Source organism: Penicillium antarcticum (assembly GCF_028974205.1).
Source record: "Penicillium antarcticum strain IBT 31339 chromosome Unknown utg000003l_segment0_segment0, whole genome shotgun sequence".
In the NCBI taxonomy this organism is placed as follows: Eukaryota; Fungi; Ascomycota; class Eurotiomycetes; order Eurotiales; family Aspergillaceae; genus Penicillium; species Penicillium antarcticum.
In genome coordinates, this window is record NW_026695301.1 from 2,758,972 (window position 1) to 2,777,502 (window position 18,531).

At 49.0% G+C, this 18,531-nt stretch overlaps 7 protein-coding genes across 7 annotated transcripts; 2 read left to right on the top strand and 5 right to left on the bottom strand.

Annotated features, from left to right (window-relative positions):
- Positions 1–1,723: 1,723 nt before the first annotated feature.
- Positions 1,724–3,990, bottom strand: N7508_003746 (uncharacterized protein; the record flags this gene model as incomplete). The annotated part of the gene is made up of 7 exons (XM_058461812.1): positions 1,724–3,009; positions 3,069–3,080; positions 3,141–3,282; positions 3,337–3,435; positions 3,513–3,611; positions 3,681–3,855; positions 3,905–3,990. 7 exons carry the CDS (start codon positions 3,988–3,990, stop codon positions 1,724–1,726), a joined length of 1,899 nt encoding a protein of 632 aa, XP_058322389.1.
- Positions 3,991–4,964: 974 nt separating this feature from the next.
- N7508_003747 (DNA-directed RNA polymerase core subunit RPB10) lies at positions 4,965–5,357 on the bottom strand (the record flags this gene model as incomplete). The annotated part of the gene is made up of 4 exons (XM_058461813.1): positions 4,965–5,007; positions 5,067–5,153; positions 5,209–5,267; positions 5,322–5,357. The coding sequence occupies 4 exons, from the start codon at positions 5,355–5,357 to the stop codon at positions 4,965–4,967; spliced, it is 225 nt and encodes a 74-aa protein (XP_058322390.1).
- A 299-nt stretch (positions 5,358–5,656) lies between these two features.
- Positions 5,657–8,448, top strand: N7508_003748 (WD repeat protein; the record flags this gene model as incomplete). Its single annotated transcript, XM_058461814.1, has 3 exons — positions 5,657–5,949; positions 6,007–6,722; positions 6,782–8,448. The coding sequence occupies 3 exons, from the start codon at positions 5,657–5,659 to the stop codon at positions 8,446–8,448; spliced, it is 2,676 nt and encodes an 891-aa protein (XP_058322391.1).
- Positions 8,449–8,758: 310 nt separating this feature from the next.
- On the bottom strand, positions 8,759–10,622 carry N7508_003749 (Clr5 domain-containing protein; the record flags this gene model as incomplete). Its single annotated transcript, XM_058461815.1, has 2 exons — positions 8,759–10,436; positions 10,507–10,622. The coding sequence occupies 2 exons, from the start codon at positions 10,620–10,622 to the stop codon at positions 8,759–8,761; spliced, it is 1,794 nt and encodes a 597-aa protein (XP_058322392.1).
- Positions 10,623–11,096: 474 nt separating this feature from the next.
- On the bottom strand, positions 11,097–12,422 carry N7508_003750 (uncharacterized protein; the record flags this gene model as incomplete). The annotated part of the gene is made up of 1 exon (XM_058461816.1): positions 11,097–12,422. One exon carries the CDS (start codon positions 12,420–12,422, stop codon positions 11,097–11,099), a length of 1,326 nt encoding a protein of 441 aa, XP_058322393.1.
- Positions 12,423–13,276: 854 nt separating this feature from the next.
- Positions 13,277–16,087, top strand: N7508_003751 (Het-C domain-containing protein; the record flags this gene model as incomplete). The annotated part of the gene is made up of 4 exons (XM_058461817.1): positions 13,277–13,611; positions 13,665–13,837; positions 13,896–15,765; positions 15,820–16,087. 4 exons carry the CDS (start codon positions 13,277–13,279, stop codon positions 16,085–16,087), a joined length of 2,646 nt encoding a protein of 881 aa, XP_058322394.1.
- A 69-nt stretch (positions 16,088–16,156) lies between these two features.
- N7508_003752 (uncharacterized protein) lies at positions 16,157–18,142 on the bottom strand (the record flags this gene model as incomplete). The annotated part of the gene is made up of 4 exons (XM_058461818.1): positions 16,157–16,249; positions 16,328–16,503; positions 16,560–17,834; positions 17,890–18,142. The coding sequence occupies 4 exons, from the start codon at positions 18,140–18,142 to the stop codon at positions 16,157–16,159; spliced, it is 1,797 nt and encodes a 598-aa protein (XP_058322395.1).
- Positions 18,143–18,531: the final 389 nt, after the last annotated feature.

Genomic DNA, 18,531 nt, shown 5'->3' on the forward strand with positions numbered 1-18,531 from the left:
AATATTTAAGAGATGTCTATGAGAAAGTTCTTTTAACTAAGCAAACTACTGATCTTTGACAACGTAGCTGAAATTAAATAAGGGATAAGTATAATAAAAAGGAATGAATGCGTGGATACACCGTCAATCTCTCCAAGCCCGTCCTCTTCTCATATCTCATGTAAACACCTCTCGATCTAGATACTAGCCAATTTCAGCTGTAGTGAGATCAAACCACGTTCTCCGACATCCTCACTTCAGCCTCAATTGCTGATTATTGTTTATTAGGCCGAGCGTGGGTGTTTAGACCTTGATATTTCCCATGGGACTCCTATGAAATTAAGCTATTTTAGCCTATTTTTAAATAGCTATGTTAGCCTGAAGGTAGCTTACGGTAATATAAATAGTGTATAAGACTAGACCTTGACACATGGGATCCACTTCCACGGGACTAAATTCCAGAGCTCATTGCCAAGACTACGATCATTTGCCTCTTTAGGTGATAATCTAACCTAAATAGGTAGTCCCATCTCCAATGGGACTAGATTTCTAAAATTTCCCATGGACCCATGGGAAATGTCAAGGTCTATATAAGACGTTTAAACATAGGCTATATTTAATATCATATTCATTATATAGGAGAGATATATAAGCACTATTACTTTCTATATACCGCGTAATTTTCGTACTTTTATAAAATGCTATAATATAAATATATCATGTATAGAAATAGCTCTTTTCTACAGACATTACTTATTTCTACTTCTAGCTTAAAATTACCTACTTAAATATAGAAAAAATATAGCTCACACATACTATTACAGCCGCATACAAGTCCTGTGGACCCATTCCCATAGACAGTCCCATTGCGGGAGTCCCACGGGAAAATGTCAAGGTCTAGTCCCATCTCCCATGGGACTCGAATTTCCCCATGGTCAATGTCTAAATACTATACTTAAGCTATAATACCGCCAATTTGTTAGTGAGATAACAAAGGCGGGTGGGGTGTATTTTTAGCAATTGGGGTGTATATTTTTTAGAATTCCTCTAGGTTTTTTCTTTAGAAATCGATTAGAGAAAGGAAGAAACTAGTAGGGCTTAGACTTCCGTATATCCCAAGTTTACGCATAATTAAGCATAAATAGGACTAAATAGTAAGGTCTTGGCATATTTATGTATTATTATACGTAAAGTTGGGTCGGGCAATGCCAAGATAGTAGTAAAAAGACATTGAAAATCAAATTACTAGGCTTACCGCTATCATGTCTAGCGCTACGAATAAGTGGGGGGTGTCAATCAGACTGTTACTTATTTTACTATAGGGTGTTAGTGAAGGAAGTGCTCGGGATAACGTGATAGTAGAATATGAAAGCGGTGTATAGTAAGTAGTCTAGAACATTGGGGATTAGCCCTACTAGACTTCCGCATAAGCCAACTTCGACAGACCTAAAGCACCCAAGCCGAAGGGAATGAACTTGCGAAGTGGGGTTGATATTCCACAACATGCTGATTATAGAGCCATGTCCGACAAAATTCAAACTCCAACTCCCCGTGAAAGTAGAATACCCTGCAATTAAGGCAGTGGAAATAAACAGCATCCAAGTCCTGTACATAAAAGATGAAGATTTCAAAGCCAACTTAATGAGGTTTGAGCTTCGTCTCTCTTCTAAGCCTTGCTTGTATCACAGACAAAACAGCAGATAGGACAAACCAAGACCAAAAGACTCACCCTGGGTTATAGAAGCTACGTTTGAATAGCCACACCTTTGCGACCCATCGATTCTTCTAGATGAAACCCGAAGACAAACCGGTAGAGATCGCGAAGCCAGGAATACTGGCCACCTTGCAGCATCGCCTGACAAGCATGCGCGACATCAACGGCACCTACCCGAGCCTGTATGCCGACATTTCTGAATGCCGGATCAAATGACACGACTTTCTTATAATTCTTCAGCAACGAGGTCTGCCAGGCCGCAGAGCCGAAGGCATCAGATGGGAGGGATTTCACAAATGAGGACAGATTCTGGGTACCGCCTCGTTGATATCCACTGTCGATAGCAGCCCTGGTGATCAAAATCTTCAACCGCATGAGGTTGGGGTCCTCTGAGACGGTGGTCACAGTGTTGACCGATGATGCGGTATGTCCCGAGGACCGTGACTTCTCCGAGATACTCGATGCATTAGATGACCACTTAGTGTGGGGATTGTGAGTATTACCGTACCCTAGAACGAGAATGTTGGGGATCGGTGCCTCGTCGGGGGAGATGGTTGCATCTTCGAAGATGGTTGTCGGAGTTTCAGGGTTGCCCAGTTGGCTAAGTGGATCATCCCCAAAATCAAGTTCCGACTGCTGAGACGCTTGATGGAATGCTTGTGAGAAAGTGGTTTGGCTTGGTCGTGGTGTCCCTCGATCAGAATTGCGCAAGTTGTGCAACGTCCAGCCCTCGCGGAAGATGTCACAAAGCTCCCAGCATGCCTGGACCGCTGACCCCAGCAACTCTTCATCCAGTGGCTTATCTTCTCTCTTGCTTTGGCGAATGCTAAACAGCATCTCAGCCAATGTCCAACAAGCGCTCAGTAAAGAGTCAGTCTCTGTCATACGAGTCCGTTGCTTCATAAGTCGATGGCATAGTGTGATATAGAAATCCAAAGTTCTCTCGCGGAAAGCATCTGGAAGATTCCGATCGTGGGTGTTGTACAGGTGATTATTCAGTTCAAAACTGACTCGCAAGACCGAGTCAGAGACGTCAGCGTCGCGGGTTCGGGCTTCAAATAATGCCTGGCAAAAATCTCGACAGAGATCCAGAGTTGGATGAATTTGAGATGCATAGTCGTCGTCTCTTGTGTCATAGAGTTTCTGGCAAAGTCGCCAACATGACCTCCAGGCATCCTCCTGCATATCATCACTGTACGATTTCAAGAGACGTTCGCGATGAATATAACTGAGATTGGCCAGTGTATTGCATAGTGTCCAACATTCAGCGAGAGCATCTCTCAGAGCATTGATTTCGGCCTCTTTGCTAGTTAGTCCTGAAGCCAAGTCAGTATCTTGGTTATTGGAGGGAATGAAATTGTCATTGTCTGTGTACCTTCGGGGATATCTTATCCAATGTCAGCAAAATGGCCCTTGAAGATAAATATCGAAGGGTCAAGTACAGTACCTTCTAAACTGCTTGAACGAGTACGTCGGTCAAATTCTTCAAACTCATGTCTCGTCTGCGCACGGGGCGTTGCTCGCTCCGAAAAATCGAATGTTGGGTCAACGGTAGTTGTTAACGGAGGGGGTGAGATTGGACTGTTGCCCTGTATAGATCGGATTGTTAGCGAGTTTCCTAACGAGAGTATGGAATGAATCACTTTTTTGGTCTTTGCTGGTACACTTATTAAATCGGGTTGTTCATCTGAGCCGGACGATTGCAACTCGTCGGGACCCTCAATCGTGGGTTGCATTGGTGCCTTTGCATAGGTTCACCGTTAGCCAACGTATCAAAGCAGTACGCTGTAGACTGCGTAGCCAATGACGGAGCTCCTACAAAGTCTCCAAATCCAGGTGGAGCATGTATCACTGATTGTGGGGGTTCGTCCTCGTCCGATCTCGTGCTGAGGCCGTGATTTGTATACCCGGTTTGGATCTGTTCAAGTATAAGAATCAAACCCCACTTCAGACAGCCGTTTTCTGATCTGCTGCCGCTGGTACATACTGTGAGCTCTGGCTGAGGGGATGTTCCCAATCCACGTATTGCTTTTGCAGGGCCATCTCCGTTTGTTTTGGTCTCATCATCGGGGACCGAGTTACCCAATAGGTTATCCCGATTTATCACGTCGGGTGAGGAGTGGGAGCTCTTAGTGACCTCGATGGAAACGCCATCGATAGACCTGTTAATATATCAGGGCCGCGCATTTTCTACACAAGCATGGACCTTACATAGGGGCTGAAGGTGGAGAGTAGTAGGCCGGGCTTGTAGCGTCGCGATAGGGTAGGACAGATAGTGGCGACCTGACGGCCATCATGGCCGAGAGTATGAACAGTGTTTCCGAAAAAGAAGAACAATGAAAGATGAGGGGAGGAGCTGAGCCTGGCTATCGCTTACCTAGTACTATACACGTGATGGGGTTCAAGTAGCTCAGATGGAGTGCAGTGTATTGGGGGTTTCGCCCCATTGCCAATACGAGAACAATAATATTGAATACAGTATAAGCAATTGTATCAATACCTGCTCTTGACCGTGAAAGGTGTAAGCGCTGTTGTTCCCTATGAAGTATAGTTGGATGCAGCCCCGCGGAACATGAGTGGCCGGTGGAGGTCCTGATGCATGTTCATCACGGCGCCTAACGGTCGGTTATCGGTTGGAAATATCCGGCAAAATTTGCCATTGGTTAACATAGGCTCAAAGTATACGCGAGCTGGGAGCTCTAGCTCCTCCGATAGCCAATTTTTATTGAGTATACAGATGGAAGATACACCTATTGTTTATGGCCAAAGATCATGACGCAGTATAGTGATGATATTCGTACACTGATCAGACTACAGACAGCAACTCGCTGAGCTGTAAGCTTCTTAAGAAGATAATGATAAATCAAAACGCAAATACCTTCCATGTACGCCATATCCCATTGTGTAGAGTGCAACGCCACCCTAAATGCAAAACCAGGAGAACCAACTGCGGGGGACTGACTTCTCTCATCTCCGGGGGCCTGGTTTGCTCATGCCCAAGAACCACCCCATTGCACATAAGACATTTCGAAATAGTAATAGTCAATGATGGAAATTGACTGAGATCGAGTGCCACTATCAAGCTCGCACGCTTTGTGAATGACCTGTGTCAAAGTGCGCTCACTCTATTCTGACCCAGGAAAGACACAGTGGGTGGGTGTGGTAGAATGGTCGAGCATAAAGGAACAGATGTGACCATTGTGCATCTTTGGCGGGAAGGCCTGGGCTTGAGGACGACAGGTTGAAGTCTCGACTGGTGAACCGACTGGCTTTATACTTGAGCCTTGGAGCGATCCTTCTCGGCGGAGTTGTAGCTATGCATTGTGAGTAACACTTTTCAGCGAAAGACCTGAGTTTCCCTCTTTTGACGCACCGAAGGAGCTTTTCGATCAGATCCACGTGAGTCATGATCATTCGTCGGCAGCAGTACCGTTTACAGCCAAGTTGGTCCATAGCATCACTACAAAGCCAAATTGTCAGCTAGAAACAACCTGAACAGAAGAGAATTAGCTTACCCATCGGGAACACCATCGTCCAGCAGCTGCAAGTAACGTTCCCAAAGGTCACCAACGACCTACAATGACAAGTTCAGTAAATGGTAAGACGCGGGTCAACATGGTCTGTCTACCTTTCCGCAGGAGAAACAACGAACAGGGATAATCATATTGGCGAATCAAGGTGAGAGATGGAAGTCAGTCAAAAGAATGATGTCGCTATAAACCAGACTTTTTTTGCGGAAGATCGCAGAGCCAAGGCTAACCCAATGAGGATGACTGCGCTTTTCTGCCATTATTCCCCGCCTTATTTTATCCTTGGGAAAAAAAAGTAGCCCGATCTGCCATGAAGATCAACAGACCCAAGTCACCGCAACTCTGCTCTGATTTGTGAGAGCTATGAACATCTGAGTCGCGTTGCCTCTCACCTAGCTTCCAATACTTATTTGACACTAATTTACCCGCCAAAATGCCAGCCAACCAGTCAGCACGACACCAAAAACGGTCCCGGCTCAGTGATGCGGCCTCCGAGAAGTCTGCTCGTCCCAGTGAAGAGCGGTCCAAAAGGCGCAGAGTCTCGGGCAATGTTAACGCGAACTTCCAGACGGAAGAGCGAATTGACGAGGCAAAGGACGGTATCAATGGCAATGCTCAGACACAAGGCGTGGTCATGTTGCAAAAAAGCCCCGCGCCTTGGTCATTCTCTCGTCCCGTTGGCGGTAGATACAATAATTTGGATCCAATCTTGACAGACGATGAGGCGTAAGAATCACCTTCCTGAGATACTGGAAAACTCATACTGACCTGTTTCAATCGCAGATATCTTCTAGTCGGTCTCGATACGGCTGTTCAAGTGTTCGCAACCGCCACCTCCCGCCTGTCGCGCACTTTGCAAATGGAAGCTGGCCAAAAGATTGTTGGATTCAGTATTTGCCCAGAAGACCAAGAAAACCTGTTTGTTTTCACATCTTCGGGTTCTATCAGCAAGTGGAACTGGAGCTCCGGAAAACGCATTTCTCGCTGGGAAACCACATCGACAACCGTTTCAGCAAGCTTGGCTTCTATTGAACAGCAAGGAAACAAAAACATCAATTCTTTTTCCATCACATCGCAAAAAGATGGGAAAAGGCAGATTTCGATTAGTACGCTAGGGGACAAGAAGATCCAATGCACCACAGTCCTCGAAACAAACCAGAAGCTTAATTGCATCAGGGTTACTCATGACGGCCGCGTTATTGTTGCCAGTGATGGACAGCGTCTTTTCATGGGTACCACAAGCAGTGCAGAACTCGGAAACCTCGACACTGTTCAGTACAACTGGCGTGAGGCCACCCTTCCCGTCAATGCTACTTGCTTTGATATCCGGGAATCAGTCTCGATTGATCTGGCAGTAGGAGAGAGTGGTGGCTCCATCCTGATTTATCAGAATGTTCTGAACACTCTCTTTGGCAAAGAAACTAGCGATAAGAAGTCTTCTCCCAGGAAGTTGCACTGGCACAGAGGATCTGTCAACACTGTACGTTGGTCTAAGGATGGTATGTAACCCCCCTGGAAACTGAAATTGAGCGATAGTACTGATCTTATTCTCCTACAGGTAATTATATCATATCAGGTGGTCAAGAATCAGTCATGGTTCTTTGGCAATTGGACACAGGTCGGAAGCAATTCCTCCCTCATCTTTCCTCTCCCATCTGCAACATTGTCATCTCTACCAGTGGTAGCTCTTATGTTATTAAATTGGCCGACAACTCGGTCATGGTCATGTCGACGAGAGAACTGCAGCCCCTTGCCACTATCACCGGATTGCAGCTATGCCCAGACATGGGAAGCCGTGCGGAACCATCAAAGAGCTCTGTCGTGGCAAAGTTGCACCCGCAGCAACCAGAGCGACTAATAGTGACTGTCCCGGCTTCCCATCAGCTTACACAAAAACAACATGGCTCTCAGCCTGCGAACGCGGCTGTGCTTCAGACATATGATATCCGTGCCAACTCTCATATATCCCGCCAAGCTCTCGCACGAACCAATGCGACCACTTTGAATGTCAGTCCAGAGGGGTCCCAGATCGTCGCACCCGACGTCAAGCACTTGGATATTGTGCATGACGCGAAATGGCTGGCTACTGTCGACTCCTGGGTCCCACACTCTCAAGATGTGGAGGCGCTTGACCGCAGCTCCCCGAAATCGTCTGCTGCTCTCCGTCCAGAAGTCTTCTTGAAGTTCTGGAAGTGGGATGCTTCATCCGATACGTGGGAACTTGTTACACGTATTGACGGTCCTCATTTCGCCGAAAATCATCAATCAACTGTCCTTAGCCTAGCATCCCGCCCTGGTGCTCACGAGTTTGCGACCTTTGGATCGGACTCTGTTCTTCGTTTCTGGTGTCCAACTGCTAAGTATCGCAGTGGCCTTAAGGCGAAAGATCAACCAGAGCAGAGTACTTGGAAGTGTCGAGGTCTTGTTGACCTGAAGGGATATTTAGACAATGCCCAAGCTTCGCCCCTAGACGCAGCTAGCATGAGCTTCTCCGAGGATGGATCAGCCTTGGCTGTCTGCCTGCCATCGACCTCGGCCGCCAACGATGGCCTTGTTCTTCTGGTTGACGCACGGAACTGTGCTGTGCACTACCAAAGAACTGGTGTTTTCCTGGGCAATCCTTGCTCAACAAGCTTTCTGGGAAGCCATTTATTCGTTGCTTCTACCCACTCGGTGGCTGTTTGGGATACCGTCGACGACATTGTCAAGACCATCCAGTCCTCAGAATCTGTCGACTTGCCTGGTGTAGGCAACTCACCGCTGATTGCCGTGAATGCGAGAACCAAGTCATTGGCAGTTGCCACACGTGGCTCAAAACGTGGCAAGAACCGATTCCAAATCAAGATCTATGATGTCCCGTCATTCGAAGTGGTCTTCCAAGAGACCCTCAAGATTTCCCCAGTTGCGCTGCTCTCCGATTCTTATTCCGGTGACTATATTGTTATTGATAGTGCAGTGACTGTGCAGCGACTTGGCTGTATGGACAAGGCATCTCAAAAGAGCCAGAACAACCAGTCTCGCGATGTCACTGGTCAAATTGACAGCGGGCTTGCAAGTCTCTTCACTCGGGGGCAAGACAGATTTCCTGCTCAGAATGACGAAGAAACTGATTCGTCTGCTCATGCCAAGGGATTGGCCAGTGTCTTTGGTGATACTCCTGCTTTCTCTTTGCCTGCTATTGGTGTTCTATTCAGGAATGTGGTTCAAACCATCGGCTCTACCTGAAGATCGAAACACCGTTGAGTCTCTTTTTTTGGTGCACAGGTGTAAGTAGGGGTTGACTGGGATTTCATTATTTTTGAACATTGGAACTGCGAAGAGCGAACAATGTATATTGTATGTGGTCTTGAACCTTAAAAAAAATAAGCTCATGTTTTTATCTGTACTATTTGTTACCTCTACTAGCATGGCTAAGTCGTCTCGTAACTCGCTCTAGGGCTACATCCATGGATGCGACAGTTGTTTCAATAAAGCCTTTAATAGATATTCAATGCCATCAATGACATACTCATGTTTCAAACATTGTGTCATTTGATCATATCTGGCCCAAGGTGAACACAAGAAGCGCTTTCCGTCCGTGGACATGGGCCAAGTAAGCATCCAATTCATGGTCTTGGTCGATCGGAAAAGGAATCTCATTCCCATCCTCATCCCTATCAATACCCACAATTCGGGTGATGATAGAATAGGGATATCTAGCAGCAAATAATTGCCGGAGCTCATCCATTGTGCGCGTGGCTAGTTTTTCGGGCCAGTACTTTTCAGTCGTCTCCTGAGACTGGCTCTCAGCGCCAATCTGGAAATACACAGGGGTTTGTAGCAAATCTGAACTGAGCATAGGGTCCACATATTCAAAAGCATTGCCCGTGTCGTGCTGTGAATTGGTAGTGAAGGATGGGTCGTTAGCAGCCTGGAGCAGAGAAGGGTCGATCTGCATGTCACCGATATCAGTAGCCGTGATGGGTGCACTTGCTAGTGCCTGAGAGGCCAGGGTACTAATCCCATTGCTAATCTCATTGCCCAACATATTGCCCATCGAAGTGTTGGTAGGTGTCGAAGTTCGAGACTCGGCGCGTGCCGAAGCTCTTTTACGCCCCGGGTCTCGCTTTGTCTGATCATCACGAAGCCTCTTCATGACGTCGCGACAAAGTACTTCCAGTGCTTTCAGCTTATTGCCGTGATCTGGATCAGCTGGCCCGGGCGCGAGGATTCGTCGGAGCAGTTCAGAGTTCCCGACCCATTGCTCTTTCAGTTCTCTCCAATGTTCATCGCCGGCCTCAAACTTGCTCGTGAAATGATCTACCTTCAGCGTCTCATAAAAAGCGTTTCGGATCTGTCGGCTTTCCTCCGGATTAATGCCCAAGGCATTCTTCGCCTCGGCGATAGTCATTCGCCTCTCCAGAGTCCGCATCCGCTTGGTGACATCGGTACACACAACATCAAGCGCAAGGACCTTTGCATCGCGTTGACTAGGATCTGTGTTGAACACCTGCTGGAGATGGGGAGACTCTTGGATTAATTTGTCTTTTGCAGCCTGCCATCTTTCTGGGCCAGCTGCCGTTTTCTTGATGAAGCCTGCTTCCTCACAGATTCGCTGAAAGTGATCTCTGGTCTGTCGATACATGGTGTTGTCTAAGTTGAGATATTGCTTGCTTTCATCAATGGTCGTCTCCGAGGGGAATCGTGGAGGACCCGGAGGGTCAGCTGGCAAGCCTGCCCATCCTCGAGTACGACGGCGACGTTTTCGGGAGGCCCAGCGTTCTGCACTTTCTGCCTTCAGGCGGTCCAGCCGCTCCTGGCGTTTTGCGATGACCTCCGGGGACAGTCCAGGTGACTCAGTCGTTGGGCGTTCGGCATCTGGCTCGGTTGTGAGAGAATTCGGGTCATCAAGTGCGCTCTCGACCTTGTAAACCTCCTGCTGCAAAGCAAGTAATCCTTCGTCTTCGGGATGGACAGGTGGTGCTTCAACATTGGCGTGGGACTTCATTCCGTTGGGGACTCGCAGCAGCCACCGATTCTTTGCGCGCACTCTCATCAACTCCCTCTCCTTGATCTCGAAGCCTTCATCATTCAAAATGCGGAGCATATCCCGCTGACTTGTGTTGCTTTCCCAAAGCTGTTTGACGCGTGCGACAAGCTCGACATTCTTGTGCGCCGGGTTTTGTTTAGATGGAAACCCCCATCGCTTGAATTGGGTCTGGAAAGCTCGTTTGCTAGATGGATGAGTGGTGTTAATGGTTTAATGGTTTCCGACGCAGTAAGTCCCAGCAGAGCGCGACTTACCTGGGCGCAAACTGATAGGCAGTTCTCATATACTCCATAATCTCCTCCAGCGCCTTCTTTTCCTGAATGTACATCTGGAAGCAAATCTCTCGCTTCCCAGCCCAGTCGTACACCATGGCGGAGGCGCTCCTCCTGGGGAGGTGCGTCTGGAGAAATATGAGAGCCTCCGAGATGTGGAGCTTATCAGGCGTTTGTTGTCGCTGCTGTACGCCGTAGTCTCTGGGGAAAGGGAAACGGGCGCTGAAGGCCTCACTCGCGCAATTTGAGGTCACGTGACAAACATCGGGGTTGCAAACTATAAGAGGCTTTTGGATTTGGTACTGCGTCTAGCTACATCTCTCATTTCCATAACATGCTCCTGGAAATTATTCTAGGATAGTCGTCCAGCGAATTCCTGAAATAATCAAACATATGAAAGTAGAAAGTCAAACGCCCATTTCGCCAGCTCATATCGAACAATGTTCCCATAAATCCATAAATTTGCAAGAAACTCCCAGGCCAAAGACAAGAGAAAGAATCAAATCGCTCGCTCATTGAAACTATAGACCGGAAGAGAAGAAAGAAAGGGAAAATTGTGGACGATTGAAAAGCTAACGAAGCTTCCGGACCTTGCGTCGGAACTTGAAAACTCGAGTTCGTAACCACGTCATAAAAAGCACCCATGTGCTCTTAGATTGGGATTTCCAAGAAGCGGATGGCCCGTCCCTCTCGTGAACAGTGGAATAACGTGGCTTTTCAGAAACATTTTCAGTTGACTGCGCAACGGGAGAAGTGAGGTCATCAGACGGGTTGCGCTTCACAAGGCGTCGTGAATGTCTCTCCTCGGCTTTGACTTGTTGTTTCTCAAGCCGACGGTTCTTGGCAGCCTCTTTTTCCTCGAAAGCCTGACGAGCAGCTTGTACTGTAGCTGCGCGGGAAATTGGATCAGTGCTTGTTCGAGTTCGGGATCGGAACACGAAGTCAAGAGAGGTCCTGGACATCGGAGATGCAGTTTCATCCCGTGAGTATCCAAAGGATGGCCGGCTAGCGACATTGGTTTGCGAAATTCCAGGGAGACGCGTGAAAGAATCGTCTTGGATATGTAGCGACAATCGTGGTGGGGCTGGGCCTGAGGGAGCACGTTTCTCTGGCAAAGCCACAGGATCAGGCTCGTCTTCGTCTTCGTCTTCTCCTTCAACCTCTTCACTATCATGGGCTGATGCCTGGCAAGATTGACCCAGCGGCGGAGTGTATGCCCGCGGCATTTGCCGCATAGGATGCACGTACTGTGTCCCCGGCTTACCAACACTTGAGCCCGAGCCAGTCGAAAATTGAGATGTCCCACTGGTAGATCGATTGTGCAGAACGGATGGTGTTCTTCTGTAAGATACACCTGTAACTGATTCACTGCGTTGTCTATCCCGCTCGAAGTTCATGTAAATGCCTAAGCCTTCTTGTTCGGTAGAAGATCGAGACAAGTCGATTGAGGTGGATGGTTGATCATCTCGGGACATTTTGCGCAAGATTGGTTTAATGTGCACTTTGGGTTTTACTAATTTACCCTTGCTGGACATATAGTCAACGCCTTCGAAAGACGTGTCTGGTTCCGAAAAGTTCATCAAATGTGCTTCTGAGGTCCATGGTTGCTCCATGGACGTGGTATCCTGCACGGCCATGCTCGAAGCCATGGAGCCGCGCTTTCTGAGGTCGACAGGAGAATATGAATTGTCAAATACTTCAGGCAAGGGAATCCGGTCTTGTGAGCTGTCTGGATCTTGAGGCGAGAAGATATGATAGGACGCGGAGCGTCCAACCTCAGCACCAGATCTTCTTGCAGGTTTGGAAGGACGCTTGAGCGACCCAGATTCGCCTGGAAGTCGAGTCTTTGAGACCGGAAAAGCCGATTCATGGACATACTGGATGTCGGTTCGGGCCATGGTGAGAAACGCGACCACACCTTTCCTCGAGCTAAGCGCAGCGAACGATACTTTAGTGATGAATCGCGCGATGCATGATTGGCGCAATCAGATTGACTGGGAGTTAAGCCAGATCAAGAGCAAAGTATACAGAACGGCGCCTGAGACCTAGAGGAACAAGTATTAAAAGAGGTGGGTGAGACCATCAGCGGGGAAGACTCCGGGGGAGGGGGGGAAATAAGCGAAGGTGAGATCGCAGAAAGATCAAACCGAGCACATGGAGAGATAGAGAGACGAGAGACTAGAAACCAGAGACTAAAGACCAGAACAGAATGAAGTCCGGGGATATAAGAGAAAAGAAAAGGGGACGGCGGTGAAGCCGGAGACAGACGGATCCAGACCGCATGCGGACTTGGTACTTTGTTCTCTACACTCGACACTCTACACCCTACTGTAGTTCTCTCCTTCTCTCTCCTCTCTATATTTCTCTCTACTTCGTTTCTCTTTCACATTCTTTGGACATAATTTATACCGTTCTTCATTGTCCATTGTTCATTGTTAGTTTCTTATCGGGTGTATTAACAAAGCCACTGGATCTCTCTGTCCAGATACAGTACATCCCCCTCCCCCCTCAGAATCAAGTCTATTGGACCGATTACCGATGCATCTCTTTCATGCATGTCCTTGTCACAGAGATGCAGTTGCCAAGATGCCAAGAAAGCCCCGGAGACTAGTGGGAGACACCGGCTGCAGCCAAGAAGCCCGTATCAAATGATCATCCCCCACCATGTTTGACACTCGGTGGGGTTAAATTTTGACTCCTTTCTTCTTTTCTATTTCCCTTCCTATTGACTGTCTTCATTTGTTCCTCAAAGATGGGTCTGTTATCTCTACAGAACTTGGGGTTTTCCCTGTTGATCTTGGTCGCCTTCTCCGGCCAAGCTTATGCCTTTGGCGCTGGTAACATCGCTTCACTTTCCCGTCTCGAAGGCCAGAACTGGCGTCATGGAGACATTGAGGATACCCTCCTCAGTCTGTTCCTGGCTCGAGTGGCTGGTGGTAAGAAGTTTGCCAAGCTTGATGTGAAGAGGGTGTACTTCGGCAACTGGTTGCGTGATTACAGCCAGGCAGTCGATGTGGGCACCGTCAAGTATGTCAGTGCGGAGGCTATTCGCATTCTCATCTGGGTACTGGGCTTCATGAGCTTTGGGTAAGCACTTATATCAGGCATGTATTGCCAGATTTACTGAACTGTCTCTCTAGCTACGGAACTGCAGAGTTTGAGGTTACCACCGAACGACTAGGATGCTATCAACCCACAGAACACATTGATAACCCCTTGGGGTACGCCGAGGGAGAAGACGCGCGTTCATATGATCGTCGCCTTCGTGGTCCTATTGACGAAAGCCGAGAGCTGTCAATTGACCCTCGAAACGGTATGTAGTCGACCATGCTGGTATTATGAAAATTGATCTAACCCAACCCCCGGGATAGGCTTGAAAAATTATATCGCGACAGAGGACATGGGGATTGATACTTCAGCCGCTCTGATTCGCCGCGTGCTCGGTCGCTCGATCCAGTTAGGCCGTCGCTATGGTCAATCCGGAAACAAGGATGACCTCTACGAAGCTCTGCGACTGCTTGGCACTGGCCTTCATTGCCTGGAAGACTACGCCGCTCACTCGAACTACACAGAACTCAGTCTGATTGAATTGGGAGAGACGGAGGTATTCCCTCATGTCGGACGTAACACTAAATTGGAAGTTGAAGGTGCTAGTGACTATGTCTATCCAATCGTGACTGGTACGTTCGGCGGTGTCGACTTCTTCCATTCAGTTCTTGGAGAGCTGTCCGATAAAACAATGCAGTCTGAATTGCAGTCCCTGGAAGGTGTTATCACCGAGTCTGAAAACCAGAGCCCCTCTGAAAGCTTCCTGCAAGATTTGCTGAGCAAAATTCCTGAAGGTCTCATTGGCAACAGCGATGACCAGGCTGGCCAGATGGATGATTTCAAGTCCAAGGCCGATGATGCCAGAAACGACAACCAGAACATCAGTCCTCGGGAACCTGAAGAGTGGGCTATTTATTTGAGCAATGTTCATAAACAGATTTACCCGGTCCTTGAGTGGCATGATCGACTCTTGAAACAGATCAACGAGGCCATCGAAAAAATCCCAGTGTTGCCAGATCTGATCGAGCAAATTCAGGATCAAATCACCGTTTTTGTATTTTCCATCTTGGCCCCCTACGTTTTGCCCATCATCAAGCAGGTCAAATCGGAGCTAGAAACCGGCTCTTCCGAAGTTATCCAGAGCAGCCGAGAGCAGCAGCACATTGTGTTCAACGACGACGACTGTTCAAACCCAACTCATTCGATGCTCTCCAAGGACCACTTCTCGAACATACTGAATGAGCCGGCTGGTCGCATTGCATCCGCTGTTGTCAAGTGGTCGGTTCCTCAGCTCATGCAATGCTGGGATGACGAGGACGCTGATATTGACCGAACCCTGGACCGAATCATTTCCGGTGTTTTCCATCATCCCGCTCTACGCGAGTATGGAAATGATGGAGCCGAGGATATTCGCCAGACCATGTTCTCGACGGTCGAGAAATGGTGGAGTGAGAAAGGGGACGAGGAACGCGATGTCCTCCGTGATCAGCTGAGTCGCGATGGTGTCTACGAAGGTAAGAACCACAAAGATGGCGTACAGGATTGTGGACATGGTTGTGGTAAGCCACTGGCCCTTCATCAAAGCCAAGGCCAAAGCAGCTCTGTTGGAGGCCAGCAGTCCAGCAGCTCTGGTATTGAGGGCCTTGCCTCTCAAGCCATTGGAGGAGGAGCTCTGGGTGGTTTGGTTGGTGGACTTGTGGGAGGCATGAGCTCAATGATTCTCAATGGTGGTAACTCCAAGCCCGGGCGGGAGAGTCCTGAGTCTCCCAAGTACGACAGTGGGAATGACTATGAGCGTCCATCTCACCATGAAAGTCTCGAGCAATATGGAGACTCGTACAGTCAAGCGCCGCCTTCTCATCCCAATGGATATGGGTATCCAAATGACACAGGCTACGGAGAGCCTCCAGTTCACCACGAAGAGTTCCGTCCGCGTCCCGGCGGATATGAATATCAAAGTGAGACGGTCCATGGACAGCCTCCGATGCGTCGCGAAGACTTCGGCGGTTACGCACCTCCCGCGGCTGACTACCGCCGCGATGAGCACTACCAGTATCAGTCGGAAAGGCAAGGCTACTACCAGGAGGAACGAAGAGAGACCTTTGAGCAAACCTCGCGATACGAATATGGGGAGGGCCAGCCTCCTGCATTTGGAGGTATGGAACGCCCAGCCTACGGTGGAGGATTCGCACAGTAAGTTTGTTTGATTATGCATAGAATTGTCCGATATTGATCAAATGTGTACAGAGAGACCACTTCTGGCTATGGCAGACCACAGCCCGGCTATAACGAGTTTGAAAATCCTGGCTACAGACAGGAAGAAGGGTTTGGCCAGCGGTTTGAGGGCGGTGGCGATGAGTATCGCGTCGAGCGCCATTATGAACATGAAGAGCGCCCCCGCTACGGTTCGGGCTCTCGGAGTGGCAGTGATGATGAAGAGCGATCCCATCGACACCGTCACCACCACCACCACCACCATCATCATGAGCGGTCTGGTTCGGATTCTTCGGATTAGGAGGTACAGCATTGCTGCCCTGGTGTATTTTGGGCTAGTGAGATCGCAAGCAGTAGTCTGGGAAGGCATCTACCATTCTTTAATTTCTCCGGCTGCCGGCTGCTCGGTGCGAACAACCTTGTCGCAGTTGAGCAGGCGAAGCGGGTCAAGGGCCAATTTCAGCTAGAATGAGAACACAAATGTTAGCGGCCATGCTTAATATGAGTAGTAGACGGGGCTATAGGAACGGAGCAGACTTACTCGGCGCATGGCATCCACTGTAGATTCACCCAACTCGTGCTCGAGGTAGTCTCGCTTGACAAGACCGACGCCATGTTCACCAGTGACGGTCCCCTCCATCTCCACAGCACGCTTCACCATGCGGTGAACAACGCCCTCGGCTGTCTTCTTTTCGCTATCATTGAACAAAATGATGGCTGATGGGTGTTAGATTGAATGAAACCATGAATGTACATCATTCTGGGGAGCTTACCATGGAAATTGCCATCTCCGACGTGGCCACAAATTCCAGCCAACAAGCCACTCTTGGTCATGTCTTCCTTGGTAGCCTCAATGATATCAGGCAACCTGCTCATTGGAACCGCGACGTCTGTCGTCCAGACGTGGTCATCGGGGGTTCTCTTCATTGCCATGACACTCCACAGGGCCTCCTTGCGGGCACTCCAAAGTTCTTGCATCTCTTCCTCTCCACGGGCGAACTCAAAAGACTTGCCCGAGGTTCCAGATACAATCTTCTGGACCATGCTAATCTGTTCCTTGACCGCAGCCGGGGTTCCAGTGAATTTGAAGAAGAGAGTGGGGGACTCCTTCCACTGGCGGCTGGTTGTCTTGCTAGCATTGATACACTTCATCTGGATATCATCCAGAATCTCAACACCGGCCACGGGTATGCCCGCCTCCACAACGTTGGTCACACACTCAGCAGCGTTCTGAATGGAGCCAAAACTTGCGACTGCCACATTCTGGCTCTTGGGCTTGACTGTCAGCTTCAGGGTCGCCTCTGTTACCAAACCAAGAGTACCTTCGCTTCCAATGAAAAGCTTGGTTAGGTCATAACCAGCACTGGACTTGCGGGGACGCTGCCGAGTCTTGATGACTGTCCCATCAGCAAGAACAACAGTAAGCGAAAGCACCCATTCGCGCATAGTGCCGTATCTGTATGCATTGGTTCCCGAGCAGCCGGTTCCCACCATGCCTCCAATCATAGCGCCTGGACCAGGGTCGGGGGGGAAGAAAAGTCCGTCCTTGGCGATTTCCTCGTTCAACTCTTCCCATCCGAGCGCAGGCTGCACGACGACATCTAGATCACGCTTGTGGAGCTGCAGGATACGGTCCATGCGACTGAAGTCAATGCAGACACCACCTCTCGTGGACGCATAGTGGCCCTCCAAGCTTGTGCCACCGGAATAAGGGGTGACGGGGATCACACGCTGGTGGCAGACCTTCATGATCTGGGAAACCTCTTCGGTACTGGACGGGTAGAGGATCAAGAAAGGCTTTTCACTCTCCTTGGGTGAGTAAGACGACCAATCCGAACCAGAATGCGAAGCCAAATCACCATCTGCTGTCGAGACATTCTCCTTTCCCAAAATTTCCACGAAATCGGACCAAGCGGCTTGGAGATTGGATTTTGATATGTTGTGTTTCGGTGCCTCAATCTCGGAGAGAGAGGTGGTAGACGAGGTTGGGAGGGCAGGGGGCTTGATGGAGCCTAGGTAATAAGCACCAGTCGAAAAAAAGACCAAAGCTATAACACCGTTAGCAGGAAACCCGAGACAAGACAATGCTAGTTCTCCGCATACCAAAGACTAGCGCCGCCGAGCGCCCAGCTGGGGATTGGGTCTGCTGGTACTGAGCAAAGCGCTCTTGCTCTGCACGTTCGCGCTTAAGACGCTGCTGCGTGCTCTCGTACAATTGACTCTTGAACGATTGATTCTCTTTGGCGTGCTTAGCAGAAGCTCCGAACTGACGTTGTTGCAGGAAGCGAACGGGAGCCGGTCGGGCCCGGAGATTGCGGATCGCCCCCTGCAGGGCGAGAGCATTATATCGAACCATTTTGTTTGTGAAGTTGACGTGAAGAAGCGGAGGCCGAAGTGGAGGTATCTCCGGACCGAGTTCCGAGTCTTGGCGGATAGACGTAAGCAGGCTATTTGCCTACCTACAACCAGGATAGGAAGGTAATAAGGTAGTGCTTTAGAGTATGCCAATTGCATTATTGATGCCCTAATTTTGCCTCTATTGTTTCCATTTTCAAGTGCCTCGAGCCCTTTAGATCCTACAAAGGTGGGGGAAAGGGCTGGCCACTGTTGTACCTAAGCTCTATCCTTATGCTTGTTGCCGGGATAGAGGTCATAGCATTGGATGAATTATGCGAGGTCACGAAGAGTCACGGGCATCAAAAATATCGGGCAAGATTTACACAAAAGGTGAAAATGGCCGTACGG